The sequence below is a fragment of the Protopterus annectens genome, chromosome 12.part0 (assembly GCF_019279795.1).
Source record: "Protopterus annectens isolate FY-2018-M chromosome 12.part0, PAN1.0, whole genome shotgun sequence".
Taxonomy (NCBI): Eukaryota; Metazoa; Chordata; order Ceratodontiformes; family Protopteridae; genus Protopterus; species Protopterus annectens.
The window spans coordinates 112,171,064-112,187,904 of record NC_056746.1 but is presented as its reverse complement, the minus strand read 5'-3'; the positions used below and the strand labels follow the sequence as shown (position 1 = coordinate 112,187,904).

The 16,841-nt window shown below is 37.5% G+C and overlaps 1 protein-coding gene across 1 annotated transcript in view; it reads left to right on the top strand.

Annotated features, from left to right (window-relative positions):
• Nucleotides 1-1,365: 1,365 nt before the first annotated feature.
• LOC122816385 overlaps nucleotides 1,366-16,841 on the top strand; it is a 355,007-nt gene continuing 339,531 nt past the window's right edge. The window contains exon 1 of the mRNA XM_044089134.1: nucleotides 1,366-1,399. Coding sequence (XP_043945069.1) covers nucleotides 1,369-1,399 — 31 coding nt within the window. The 5' untranslated portion in view covers nucleotides 1,366-1,368. The remainder of the gene's footprint in view (nucleotides 1,400-16,841) is intronic.

Genomic DNA, 16,841 nt, shown 5'->3' with positions numbered 1-16,841 from the left:
TTTTGGTACTCCATCACTGTTATACTGAATGACAATCAGGAAGTCAACAAATGCCTACCTCTCAGTGAGTTGTTACTTGAGGAAATGAATGGTGTCACACTGAATTTACTATAACAAACCAGCTAGTGTGAGGCAGGTTTTTCATTGACACTGTCTATGACCTGGTGCAACAACATGCCCTAGTTGTAAAGAATTTAGTACTCCAGTAAAGCCCTGACTGCTGTCTGTCTGCCCTGCTCCTAATGTGTAGTGCCTGTGCTTTTGTCTCTCTTTTTTCATTTGAGTACCCTGCTCTACTGTGCTATACCTGCACCAGTCTATTGGAACCTACTTATCTGATGGTAAAGGACCCTCTGCAATTATCAGCGGTTTCCAGCTCATAGCCCTATTTTTGCCCTGCTCTCTTACTCAAGGAAAAGAAAGTACATTGTTCCCTAAGACCTGCCTGAAATACTTTCTTCCATTGTACTCTCTGTCCCATGGGTAATTAATGCATGCTCTGAGCTAGGACAGCAGGCAGCCTCTACTATCCCTCCTTTCTACCCTATAACCAACTCACCCCCTATCCTTTGTTGTACCTCTTTTTACTAGCTTTTACTCCTCCTCCCGTTACAGTCCAACCTGCTACCCCTCTTACTTACCTGAATTATAATACCCTGTCCACTAGGTGGCATCCTTATCGCTGCCTATACAGCTTGTTGTACCCACTGTATTTTTCCCTGACACTTACCTTAATATCTCCAAAGGCCCAGACCTGGGCTTATTTCTCTTATTTCACCCTTTTCTAATTTATTGCTGTCTAAATCTACCTTTTCTAGAATCACTCTTTGCTGTTACTACGCACTTCTGTCTTTCCTTCTGTAGCCAGTACTGCTGATTGATTTTTCCTTTAGCTGCTTCTTTACCTGTTTCTATCCGCTGAAACAAAAATGCACATTGAAGGCGCATAGACCAATATAGCTGTGAAAAATTGTTCATAAAAAGGAAAAAATAGAAATAAAAGTTGATATAAAAACAGAATTGTGTGCACGTTTCTAACACTATGAAACTGTTGGAACAGTGGAGATGTACACTGGTACAGGAATAACAGGATGTTTAAAAATCTGTAAGATATTGGCTGTTGTAGGGAAGAAGAAAAGCAGCAGCTGTGCAGAGCATGTAGAGCCGGTGGGTCTGTTTGTCATTAGCTAGTGAAACAGGAAGGAAGCTGAATTACTCAGGCTTTTCAATGCATTTCTGAAGTTGGTATGTAATACTTAATGATGTAGTGCATTTGATTGTCTTTTTTTTCTATCAAAATACCATAACACTGTCTTGCTTTTTAATATATTATACAAAGCTTACACTTTATTTGCCTTTTTTACAGCTATGCTCAGTGGAGGATATCAGACATTTGCAGGTTAGTTGCACATGAAAACCTTATGCATAAACTATCTTTCCATGCGCATGTGTTTGTGTGTGCATGTATGCGTGTGTGTGCATGTGCGTGCGTGCATGTGTGTGTGTGTGTGCACGTGCATGTGTTTGTGTGTGTGCGTGTGCACTTGTGTTTTGTCCACATGTGTGTAGTTGAACAAATATTCACTGTAACAGCTGACACAGATATAGTCTTTCTTTTGTCAAATCTTTTTAAACAGTTAAATCTACACTAGCATGGATGGCTGCATTCATGAGCTGGAGTCATTACAATGCAACCCAGCTATAATACACTAACTTGTACATACTTAACAAGAGCTGTAGTTGTTACAATTCAGTCCAGCTATAATACACTAACTTGTACATGCTTAACAAGAGCTGTAGTCATTACAATGCAGTCCGGCTATAATACACTAACTTGTACATACTTAAGAGCTGTAGTCGCTACAATGCAACCCAGCTATTATACACTAACTTGTACATGCTTAACAAGAGCTGTAGTCGTTACAATGCAACCCAGCTATAATACACTACCTTCCATATACTTAACAAGAGTGTACTCGCTACAATGCAACCCAGCTATAATACACTAACTTGTACATACTTAACAAGAGCTGTAGTCGTTACAATGCAACCCAGCTATAATACACTAACTTGTACATACTTAACAAGAGCTGTAGTCATTGCAATGCAGTCCAGCTATAATACACTAACTTGTACATACTTAACAAGAGCAGTAGTCATTACAATGCTACCCAGCTATAATACACTAACTTGTACATGCTTAACAAGAGCTGTAGTCATTACAATGCAGTCCAGCTATAATACACTAACTTGTACATGCTTAACAAGAGCTGTAGTCATTACAATGCAACCCAGCTATAATACACTAACTTGTACATATTTAACAAGAGCTGTAGTCATTACAATGCAGTCTAGCTGTAATACACTAACTTGTACAAACTTAGCAAGAGCTGTAGTTATTACAATGCAACCCAGCTATAATACACTAACTTGTACATACTTAACAAGAGCTGTAGTTATTACAATGCAACCCAGCTATAATACATTAACTTGTACATACTTAACAAGAGCTGTAGTCATTACAATGCAGTCCAACTATAATACACTAACTTGTACATACTTAATAAGATCTGTAGTCGTTACAATGCAGTCCAGCTGTAATACACTAACTTGTACATACTTAAGCGCTGCAGTCATTACAATGCAACCCAGCTATAACATACTAACTTGTACATACTTAAGAGCTGCAGTCGTTACAATGCAGTCCAGCTATAATACACTAACTTGTACATACTTAACAAGAGCTGTAGTTATTACAATGCAACCCAGCTATAATACATTAACTTGTACATACTTAATAAGATCTGTAGTCGTTACAATGCAGTCCAGCTGTAATACACTAACTTGTACATACTTAAGCGCTGTAGTCATTACAATGCAACCCAGCTATAACATACTAACTTGTACATACTTAAGAGCTGTAGTCGTTACAATGCAGTCCAGCTATAATACACTAACTTGTACATACTTAACAAGAGCTGTAGGCATTACAATGCAACCCAGCTATAATACACTAACTTGTATATACTTAACAAGAGCTGCAGTCATTGCAATGCAACCCAGGTATAATACAATAACTTGTACATACTTAAGAAGAGCTGTAGTCGTTACAATGCAGTCCAGCTATAATACACTAACTTGTACATACTTAACAAGAGCTGTAGGCATTACAATGCAACCCAGCTATAATACACTAACTTGTATATACTTAACAAGAGCTGCAGTCATTGCAATGCAACCCAGGTATAATACACTAACTTGTACATACTTAACAGGAGCTGTAGTCATTACAATGCAGTCCAGCTATAATACACTAACTTGTACATACTTAACAAGAGCTGTAGTCATTACAATGCAGTCCAACTATAATACACAAACTTGTACACACTTAAGAGTAGTCATTACAAAGCAGTTTAGCTATAATACACTAACTTGTACATACCTAACAAGAGCTGTAATCATTACAATGCAGTCCAGCTATAATACACTAACTTGTACATACTTAACAAGAGCTGTAGTCATTACAATGCAGTCCAACTATAATACACAAACTTGTACACACTTAAGAGCTGCAGTCATTACAAAGCAGTTTAGCTATAATACACTAACGTGTACATACTTAACAAGAGTGGTAGTCATTACAATGCAGTCCAGCTATAATACACTAACTTGTACATACTTAACAAGAGCTGTAGTCATTACAATGCAGTCCAACTATAATACACAAACTTGTACACACTTAACAAGAGCTGTAATCATTACAATGCAACCCAGCTATAATACACTAACTTGTACATACTTAACAAGAGTGGTAGTCATTACAATGCAACCCAGCTATAATACACTAACTTGTACATACTTAACAGGAGCTGTAGTCATTACAATGCAGTCCAGCTATAATACACTAACTTGTACATACTTAACAAGAGCTGTAGTCATTACAATGCAGTCCAACTATAATACACAAACTTGTACACACTTAAGAGTAGTCATTACAAAGCAGTTTAGCTATAATACACTAACTTGTACATACCTAACAAGAGCTGTAATCATTACAATGCAGTACAGCTATAATACGCTAACTTGTACATACATAGCAAGAGCTGTAGTCATTACAATGCAAAATAGCTATAATACACTAAGTTGTACATACTTAACAAGAGCTGTAGTCATTACAATGCAGTCCAACTATAATACACAAACTTGTACACACTTAAGAGCTGCAGTCATTACAAAGCAGTTTAGCTATAATACACTAACGTGTACATACTTAACAAGAGATGTAGTCATTACAATGCAACCCAGCTATAATACACTAACTTGTACATACTTAACAAGAGCTGTAATCATTACAATGCAGTCCAGCTATAATACACTAAGTTGTACATACTTAACAAGAGCTGTAATCATTACAATGCAACTCAGCTATAATACACTAACTTATACATACTTAACAATAGCTGTAGTCATTACAATGCAACCCAGCTATAATACATTAACTTGTACAAACTTAATAAGAGCTGTAGTCATTACAATGCAGTCCAACTATAATACACAAACTTGTACACACTTAAGAGCTGCAGTCATTACAAAGCAGTTTAGCTATAATACACTAACTTGTACATACTTAACAAGAGCTGTAGTCATTACAATGCAACCCAGCTATAATACACTAACTTGCACATACTTAAGGGCTGTAGTCATTACAATGCAACCCAGCTATAATACACTAACTTGTACATACTTAACAAGAGCTGTAGTCATTACAGTGCAGTCCAGCTATAATACACTAACTTGTACATACTTAACAAGAGCTGTAGTCATTACAGTGCAGTCCAGCTATAATACATTAACTTGTACAAACTTAATAAGATCTGTAGTCGTTTCAATGCAGCCCAGCTATAATACACTAACTTGTACATACTTAACAAGAGCTGTAGTCATTACAATGCAGTCCAACTATAATACACTAACTTGTACATACTTAACAAGAGCTGTAGTCATTACAGTGCAGTCCAGCTATAATACATTAACTTGTACAAACTTAATAAGATCTGTAGTCGTTACAATGCAGCCCAGCTATAATACACTAACTTGTACATACTTAACAAGAGCTGTAGTCATTACAATGCAGTCCAGCTATAATACACTAACTTGTACATACTTAACAAGAGCTATAGTCATTACAGTGCAGTCCAGCTATAATACATTAACTTGTACAAACTTAATAAGATCTGTAGTCGTTACAATGCAGCCCAGCTATAATACACTAACTTGTACATACTTAACAAGAGCTGTAGTCATTACAATGCAGTCCAACTATAATACACTAACTTGTACATACTTAACAAGAGCTGTAGTCATTACAATGCAGCCCAGCTATAATACACTAACTTGTACATACTTAACAAGAGCTGTAGTCATTACAGTGCAGTCCAGCTATAATACATTAACTTGTACATACTTAACAAGAACTGTAGTCATTACAATGCAGTCCAACTATAATACACTAACTTGTACATACTTAACAAGAGCTGTAGTCATTACAATGCAGTCCAACTATAATACACTAACTTGTACATACTTAACAAGAGCTGAAGTCATTACAATGCAGTCCAACTATAATACACAAACTTGTACACACTTAAGAGCTGCAGTCATTACAAAGCAGTTTAGCTATAATACACTAACGTGTACATACCTAACAAGAGCTGTAATCATTACAATGCTGTCCAGTTATAATACACTAACTTGTACATACTTAGCAAGAGCTGTAGTCATTACAATGAAATCCAGCTATAATACACTAAGTTGTACATACTTAACAAGAGCTGTAGTCATTACAATGAAACCTAGCTATAATACATTAACTTGCACATACTTAAGGGCTGTAGTCATTACAATGCAACCCAGCTATAATACACTAACTTGTACATACTTAACAAGAGCTGCAGTCATTACAATGCAACCCAGCTATAATACACTAACTTGTACATATTTAACAAGAGCTGTAGTCATTACAATGCAGTCCAGCTATAATACACTAACTTGTACATATTTAACAAGAGCTGTAGTCATTACAATGCAGTCCAGCTATAATACACTAACATGTACATACTTAAGAGCTGTAGTCATTACAATGCAACCCAGCTATAATACACTAACTTGTACATACTTAACAAGAGCTGTAGTCATTACAATGCAGTCCAGCTATAATACACTAACTTGTACATACTTAACAAGAGCTGCAGTCATTACAATGCAACCCAGCTATAATACACTAACTTGTACATACTTAACAAGAGCTGTAGTCATTACAATGCAACCCAGCTATACTACACTAACTTGTACATACTTAAGAGCTGTAGTCATTACAATGAAGTCCAGCTATAATACACTAACTTGTACATACTTAACAAGAGCTGTAGTCATTACAATGCAGTCCAGCTATAATACACTAACATGTACATACTTAACAAGAGCTGTATTCGTTACAATGCAACCCAGCTGTAATACACTAACTTGTACAAACTTAAGAGCTGTAGTCATTACAATGCAACCCAGCTGTAATACACTAATTCGTACATATTTAACAATAGCTGTAGTCATTACAATGCAACTCAGCTATAATACACTAACTTATACATACTTAACAATAGCTGTAGTCATTACAATGCAACCCAGCTATAATTCACTAACTTATACATACTTAACAAGAGCTGTAGTCATTACAATGCAGTCCAGCTATAATAACCTAACTTGTACATACTTAACAAGAACTGTAGTCATTACAATGCAGTCCAACTATAATGCACCAACTTGTACATACTTAGCAAGAGCTGTAGTCATTACAATGAAATCCAGCTATAATACACTAAGTTGTACATACTTAACAAGAGCTGTAGTCATTACAATGCAACCTAGCTATAATACACTAACTTGCACATACTTAAGGGCTGTAGTCATTACAATGCAACCCAGCTATAATACACTAACTTGTACATACTTAACAAGAGCTGTAATCATTACAATGCAGACCAACTATAATACACTAACTTGTACATACTTAACAAGAGCTGCAGTCATTGCAATGCAACCCAGCTATAATACACTAACTTGTGCATACTTAACAAGAGCTGTAGTTATTACAATGCAACTCAGCTATAATACACTAACTTGTACATACCTGACAAGAGCTGTAGTCATTACAATGCATCCCAGCAATAATACACTAACTTAGTCATTACAATGCAACCCAGCTATAATACACTAACTAGTATTTATTTAACAAGAGCTGTAATCATTACAATGCAACCCAGCTATAATACACTAACTTGTACATACTTAACAAAAGCAGTAGTCATTACAATGCAGTCCAGCTATAATACACTAACTTGTACATATTTAACAAGAGCTGTAGTCATTACAATGCAGTCCAGCTATAATACACTAACTTGTACAAACTTAATAAGATCTGTAGTCGTTACAATGCAGTCCAGCTATAATACACTAACTTGTACATACTTAACAAGAGCTGTAGTCATTACAGTGCAGTCCAGCTATAATACACTAACTTGTACATACTTAACAAGAGCTGCAGTCATTACAATGCAGTCCAGTTATAATACCCTAACTTGTACATACTTAACAAGAGCTGTAGTGGTTACTATTCAGCCCAGCTATAATACACTAACTTGTCCATACTTAACAAGAGCTGTAGTCATTACAATGCAACCCAGCTATAATACACTAACTTTTACATACTTAACAAGAGCTGTAGTTGTTACTATGCATCCCAGCTATAATACACTAACTTGTACATACTTAACAAGAGCTGTAGTAGTTACTATGCAACCCAGCTATAATACACTACCTTGTACATACTTAACAAGAGCTGTAGTCATAGGTTCATAGGTTCATAGGTTTATACTAGGCTATCTGCCCTAAGGCATTTATAAGCCTAGCCCAAATTTTTGTGGCTTACGCCACCCCTTATATGAAAAAATACTGTGCCCATTAGTTTGTTGTGCCTCCGTCCAGCAGTGACACAGAGATGATTCCCACGGTAAACCTACGATCTCCCATCCACAGGTCTAGATTTCTCTTGAACAGAGTCAGCGAGGTGCTCTGCCTCACATGGACCGGGATTTTATTCCACAGCATAGGGAGTCTCTGAGTGATAAATCTATCCCTCCAGCACGTCCTATTTATATCCATGCTAAGGTTTAAGTCACTTGCTCTAGTGGTTTTGGTGGATTTGGATTTTTTGAGGTGGAGCATGTCCATTAATTCGGGTTGGACATGGCCTTGTATGTCAGGCACATGTCACCTCTGAGCAGACGGTATGCGACTGAATAGAGCTGGAGTTTCTTCAATCTGGCAGCATATGACAGATTTTGGAGTCCCTTTATCCTTTTGGTGAGGAACTTTTGGGGTCTCTCCAATTGCTGCAGATGTCGGGTGAGATACATCCCGAATGGGGCATTGTACTTGATCATTGGTCTGATAAGTGAAGAGTACAGGGAACAATGACCTCACTAGATCTGGATGTGAATCCCTTCATGATCAGGTGGGCAATGTAGAAGGTCTTTCTAACCACTTTAGCGTGAGTGTCAAAGAAAGGCCACTGTCAACCTGGGTCCCCAGGTCCCTGATAACCTCTTCTGTGCTTAGTGGATTGCCACCTATATGGTAGCTTGGGGTTACCTTGTTTTTCCCGAAGGGTATGACTATACTTTTTTGGCGTTTAACATCAGGCCATGGCTCTGGCACCAGCTATCTGTTTCCGTGAGTCCCTTCTGAAGGATATCCGTGTCGATGCACTTTCCACTATGGCCAGTTTGCAGTCGTCTGCAAACTTTGTTAATAAAGTCCTCCCATGTTGGCCTGTACTTCTGAGAAGTAGATGCCAAACAATAGGGCCAAGGACCGAGCCCTGTGGGACACCACTTGTGACCGGCTTGGAGTCTGACACAGCGCCAGCAACTCTAACCCTGTGGGTTCTGTCCTTAAGCCAGTTTGCAACCCATCTTGTGACATATGGGTTTACATTTAAGCTGGTAAGTTTTTCTACAATACCGAGTGGGGTATTGTGTCGAAAGCTTTGCAAGGTCAAGGTAGGCTGTATGGACTGCCTTTCCTCATCAATGGCCTTGGTGACTGTTTGAAGAAGTCGACCAAGTTCAAAAGGCATGATCTTCCCTTGACAAAGCCAAACTGGGTCAGGTCCAATGTCTGCAAGTCCCTATATCTTTGTTTATGAGCTCCATTATGATCCTCTCCATAGCTTTGCAGACTAGACTTGTTAAGCTTATGGGGCGTAATTATCAGGGTCCGTGGGGCCGCCTTTGTGGAGTGGGACCACAGTTGCCGTCGCCACTCCTTGGGCACGTATCCTGTGGTAAGGCTGAGATTAAACAGCTGCCTTATGTGCGGGTTTAATTCCTCATTTAGCTCGTGTAGCACACAGCCGGGGACACCATCCGGTCCCATTGATGCTGTGTTTCTAGCTTTAGAGAGCAGCTTTCACCTGCGCATTTGAGATGTCGGGAGGCTACACTCGGCTGGGATAGTTATCTCTCCTTTAGGGAGAGGGGTGAAGTTTGCACTGAACCTGTCTGCCAGTATGTTGGCAATGTCTGTGGGTTCAGTGATTTTTGTATCATTTTGGACTAATTCTGAGCATATCTGGGAGTTTTCACCCAGGTTCCTAACATAGCTGAAAAAGGCCTTATGATTGTCCTTTGAATCCATGGCAATTTTTCAATCAAAATTGGCCGTAGTTGATTTTATGAGTGCTCGTATTTTTTTACTAATAATGATCAGGGGTGACTTCCCTTTTCTGGATTTTGTTCTATCATGTAATAGCTTTCTCCTCTTATTGTAAAGTTTGTTAATGGCTGGGGTCCACCAGACTGGACGTTTGCCCTTTGTGGAAAGAGTCTTGGTTTTATTTGGGATTGCCTGATCCATGCAGTCCTGGAGGTGTTCATAGAAGGCATTTGTAAGGGCTTCCGCAGCTTGGGTTGTGGTTTCCTCTGGCTCAGGGGCCTTGAAGGATACCACACCAGTCTTGAGTAGTGTGAAGTTTGCTTTAGAGAAGTTCTTCACTATGGTCTTTTGTTTGGGGTGGGGGCGGGATGTGGATTTCCAGTGAGATTAGTTTATGATCAGATCTCACCAATGAGGGATATACTTCTGGTGTGGAGCATTTTGTCCCCATGTTTGTGACAATGAGATCTAGTATATTTTCTCCTCTCGTGGGAACAGTGACTAGCTGTTCCATGGCATTTGAATTTATGAACTCCAGGAACCGTTGGGCTAGAAAGTTAGGGCTTGAGTAATGTTCCCAGTCTATATTCGGGTAGTTGAAGTCACCCAATATGATGGTGTTTGGAGATACATTTATACCCTCCAGTGTCTTCAGGAAGGCTGTGTGGGGTTCCTGAGTTTGAGAGGGTGGCCTGTAGCATGCTACAATTTGTAGAGCAGTTTTGCCTATGGTTAGTTGCACCTGGATGGTTTCCGAAGCTTCGCGCGTTGCCACCAACCTGGAGGTGTGGGTATCCTTTATGAATATGGATACACCCCCTCCTATTGTGGTGTGGTCTGGGGTTTTGGGCGGAGCATGATATGAGGTAAAACCTAATAGTGCTGGGATACTCTCAGGAGCCTTGAACCAGGTTTCAGTTACAGCACAGACATCGATGTTCTCCATACTGAGAAGGGCCTCGAGTGCGTGCATTTTGAGATTTAGACTTCTGGCATTGAGCAGCATTACCCTCAGTTTCTTCCCATTTTTTGTTTTCTAGGGTGGTAGGTTTAGAATTTGAGCCTTGCCTAAAAAAGGCACTATGGGGGTGGCAAAGCCTTAGCCAATATCATTACAATGCAACCCAGCTATAATACACTAACTTGTACAAACTTAATAAGATCTGTAGTCGTTACAATGCAGTCCAGCTATAATACACTAACTTGTACATACTTAACAAGAGCTGTAGTCATTACAATGCAGTCCAGCTATAATACACTAACTTGTACATACTTAACAAGAGCTGTAGTCATTACAGTGCAGTCCAGCTATAATACATTAACTTGTACAAACTTAATAAGATCTGTAGTCGTTACAATGCAGCCCAGCTATAATACACTAACTTGTACATACTTAACAAGAGCTGTAGTCATTACAGTGCAGTCCAGCTATAATACATTAACTTGTACAAACTTAATAAGATCTGTAGTCGTTACAATGCAGTCCAGCTATAATACACTAACTTGTACATACTTAACAAGAGCTGTAGTCATTACAGTGCAGTCCAGCTATAATACATTAACTTGTACAAACTTAATAAGATCTGTAGTCGTTACAATGCAGTCCAGCTATAATACACTAACTTGTACATACTTAACAAGAGCTGTAGTCGTTACAATGCAGTCCAGCTATAATACACTAACTTGTACATACTTAACAAGAGCTATAGTCATTACAGTGCAGTCCAGCTATAATAAACTAACTTGTACATACTTAACAAGAGCTGTAGTCATTACAATGCAGTCCAGCTGTAATACACTAACTTGTACATACTTAACAAGAGCTGTAGTCATTACAATGCAGTCCAGCTATAATACACTAACTTGTACATACTTAACAAGAGCTGTAGTCATTACAATGCAGTCCAGCTATAATACACTAACTTGTACATACTTAACAAGAGCTGTAGTCATTACAATGCAGTCCAGCTATAATACACTAACTTGTACATACTTAACAAGAGCTGTAGTCATTACAATGCAGTCCAGCTATAATACACTAACTTGTACATACTTAACAAGAGCTGCAGTCATTACAATGCAGTTCAGCTATAATACACTAACTTGTACATACTTAACAAGAGCTGCAGTCATTACAATGCAGTACAGCTATAATACACTAACTTGTACATACTTAACAAGAGCTGCAGTCATTACAATGCAGTCCGGCTATAATACACTAACTTGTACATACTTAACAAGAGCTGCAGTCATTACAATGCAGTACAGCTATAATACACTAACTTGTACATACTTAACAAGAGCTGTAGTCATTACAATGCAGTTCAGCTATAATACACTAACTTGTACATACTTAACAAGAGCTGTAATCATTACAATGCAGTCCGGCTATAATACACTAACTTGTACATACTTAACAAGAGCTGTAATCATTACAATGCAGTCCGGCTATAATACACTAACTTGTACATACTTAACAAGAGCTGCAGTCATTACAATGCAGTACAGCTATAATACACTAACTTGTACATACTTAACAAGAGCTGTAGTCATTACAATGCAGTTCAGCTATAATACACTAACTTGTACATACTTAACAAGAGCTGCAGTCATTACAATGCAGTACAGCTATAATACACTAACTTGTACATACTTAACAAGACCTGTAATCATTACAATGCAGTCCGGCTATAATACACTAACTTGTACATACTTAACAAGAGCTGCAGTCATTACAATGCAGTCCGGCTATAATACACTAACTTGTACATACTTAACAAGAGCTGTAATCATTACAATGCAGTCCGGCTATAATACACTAACTTGTACATACTTAACAAGAGCTGTAATCATTACAATGCAGTCCGGCTATAATACACTAACTTGTACATACTTAACAAGAGCTGCAGTCATTACAATGCAGTCCGGCTATAATACACTAACTTGTACATACTTAACAAGAGCTGCAGTCATTACAATGCAGTTCAGCTATAATACACTAACTTGTACATACTTAACAAGAGCTGCAGTCATTACAATGCAGTCCGGCTATAATACACTAACTTGTACATACTTAACAAGAGCTGTAATCATTACAATGCAGTTCAGCTATAATACACTAACTTGTACATACTTAACAAGAGCTGTAGTCATTACAATGCAGTCCGGCTATAATACACTAACTTGTACATACTTAACAAGAGCTGCAGTCATTACAATGCAGTCCAGCTATAATACACTAACTTGTACATACTTAACAAGAGCTGCAGTCATTACAATGCAGTCCGGCTATAATACACTAACTTGTACATACTTAACAAGAGCTGTAATCATTACAATGCAGTCCGGCTATAATACACTAACTTGTACATACTTAACAAGAGCTGCAGTCATTACAATGCAGTCCAGCTATAATACACTAACTTGTACATACTTAACAAGAGCTGCAGTCATTACAATGCAGTTCAGCTATAATACACTAACTTGTACATACTTAACAAGAGCTGCAGTCATTACAATGCAGTCCGGCTATAATACACTAACTTGTACATACTTAACAAGAGCTGTAATCATTACAATGCAGTCCGGCTATAATACACTAACTTGTACATACTTAACAAGAGCTGTAGTCATTACAATGCAGTCCGGCTATAATACACTAACTTGTACATACTTAACAAGAGCTGCAGTCATTACAATGCAGTCCAGCTATAATACACTAACTTGTACATACTTAACAAGAGCTGTAGTCATTACAATGCAGTCCGGCTATAATACACTAACTTGTACATACTTAACAAGAGCTGCAGTCATTACAATGCAGTCCAGCTATAATACACTAACTTGTACATACTTAACAAGAGCTGTAATCATTACAATGCAGTTCAGCTATAATACACTAACTTGTACATACTTAACAAGAGCTGCAGTCATTACAATGCAGTTCAGCTATAATACACTAACTTGTACATACTTAACAAGAGCTGCAGTCATTACAATGCAGTCCGGCTATAATACACTAACTTGTACATACTTAACAAGAGCTGTAATCATTACAATGCAGTCCGGCTATAATACACTAACTTGTACATACTTAACAAGAGCTGCAGTCATTACAATGCAGTCCGGCTATAATACACTAACTTGTACATACTTAACAAGAGCTGTAATCATTACAATGCAGTTCAGCTATAATACACTAACTTGTACATACTTAACAAGAGCTGCAGTCATTACAATGCAGTACAGCTATAATACACTAACTTGTACATACTTAACAAGAGCTGTAGTCATTACAATGCAGTCCAGCTATAATACACTAACTTGTACATACTTAACAAGAGCTGTAATCATTACAATGCAGTCCGGCTATAATACACTAACTTGTACATACTTAACAAGAGCTGTAATCATTACAATGCAGTCCGGCTATAATACACTAACTTGTACATACTTAACAAGAGCTGTAGTCATTACAATGCAGTCCAGCTATAATACACTAACTTGTACATACTTAACAAGAGCTGTAATCATTACAATGCAGTTCAGCTATAATACACTAACTTGTACATACTTAACAAGAGCTGTAATCATTACAATGCAGTTCAGCTATAATACACTAACTTGTACATACTTAACAAGAGCTGCAGTCATTACAATGCAGTTCAGCTATAATACACTAACTTGTACATACTTAACAAGAGCTGTAATCATTACAATGCAGTCCGGCTATAATACACTAACTTGTACATACTTAACAAGAGCTGTAATCATTACAATGCAGTCCGGCTATAATACACTAACTTGTACATACTTAACAAGAGCTGCAGTCATTACAATGCAGTCCGGCTATAATACACTAACTTGTACATACTTAACAAGAGCTGCAGTCATTACAATGCAGTCCAGCTATAATACACTAACTTGTACATACTTAACAAGAGCTGCAGTCATTACAATGCAGTCCGGCTATAATACACTAACTTGTACATACTTAACAAGAGCTGTAATCATTACAATGCAGTCCGGCTATAATACACTAACTTGTACATACTTAACAAGAGCTGCAGTCATTACAATGCAGTCCAGCTATAATACACTAACTTGTACATGCTTAACAAGAGCTGCAGTCATTACAATGCAGTTCAGCTATAATACACTAACTTGTACATACTTAACAAGAGCTGTAATCATTACAATGCAGTTCAGCTATAATACACTAACTTGTACATACTTAACAAGAGCTGCAGTCATTACAATGCAGTTCAGCTATAATACACTAACTTGTACATACTTAACAAGAGCTGTAGTCATTACAATGCAGTTCAGCTATAATACACTAACTTGTACATACTTAACAAGAGCTGTAATCATTACAATGCAGTCCGGCTATAATACACTAACTTGTACATACTTAACAAGAGCTGTAATCATTACAATGCAGTTCAGCTATAATACACTAACTTGTACATACTTAACAAGAGCTGTAATCATTACAATGCAGTCCGGCTATAATACACTAACTTGTACATACTTAACAAGAGCTGTAATCATTACAATGCAGTTCAGCTATAATACACTAACTTGTACATACTTAACAAGAGCTGCAGTCATTACAATGCAGTCCGGCTATAATACACTAACTTGTACATACTTAACAAGAGCTGTAATCATTACAATGCAGTTCAGCTATAATACACTAACTTGTACATACTTAACAAGAGCTGTAGTCATTACAATGCAGTCCGGCTATAATACACTAACTTGTACATACTTAACAAGAGCTGTAATCATTACAATGCAGTCCGGCTATAATACACTAACTTGTACATACTTAACAAGAGCTGTAATCATTACAATGCAGTCCAGCTATAATACACTAACTTGTACATACTTAACAAGAGCTGTAGTCATTACAATGCAGTTCAGCTATAATACACTAACTTGTACATACTTAACAAGAGCTGTAGTCATTACAATGCAGTTCAGCTATAATACACTAACTTGTACATACTTAACAAGAGCTGCAGTCATTACAATGCAGTCCAGCTATAATACACTAACTTGTACATACTTAACAAGAGCTGCAGTCATTACAATGCAGTCCAGCTATAATACACTAACTTGTACATACTTAACAAGAGCTGTAGTCATTACAATGCAGTCCAGCTATAATACACTAACTTGTACATACTTAACAAGAGCTGTAGTCATTACAATGCAGTCCAGCTATAATACACTAACTTGTACATACTTAACAAGAGCTGTAGTCATTACAATGCAACCCAGCTATAATACACTAACTTGTACATACTTAACAAGAGCTGCAGTCATTACAATGCAGTCCGGCTATAATACACTAACTTGTACATACTTAACAAGAGCTGTAATCATTACAATGCAGTCCGGCTATAATACACTAACTTGTACATACTTAACAAGAGCTGCAGTCATTACAATGCAGTTCAGCTATAATACACTAACTTGTACATACTTAACAAGAGCTGTAATCATTACAATGCAGTTCAGCTATAATACACTAACTTGTACATACTTAACAAGAGCTGTAATCATTACAATGCAGTCCGGCTATAATACACTAACTTGTACATACTTAACAAGAGCTGCAGTCATTACAATGCAGTCCGGCTATAATACACTAACTTGTACATACTTAACAAGAGCTGCAGTCATTACAATGCAGTCCAGCTATAATACACTAACTTGTACATACTTAACAAGAGCTGCAGTCATTACAATGCAGTCCAGCTATAATACACTAACTTGTACATACATAGCAAGATCTGTAATCATTACAATGCAGTTCAGCTATAATACACTAACTTGTACATACTTAACAAGAGCTGTAGTCATTACAATGCAGTCCAGCTATAATACATTAACTTGTACAAACTTAATAAGATCTGTAGTCGTTACAATGCAGCCCAGCTATAATACACTAACTTGTACATACTTAACAAGAGCTGTAGTCATTACAATGCAGCCCAGCTATAATACATTAACTTGTACAAACTTAATAAGATCTGTAGTCGTTACAATGCAGTCCAGCT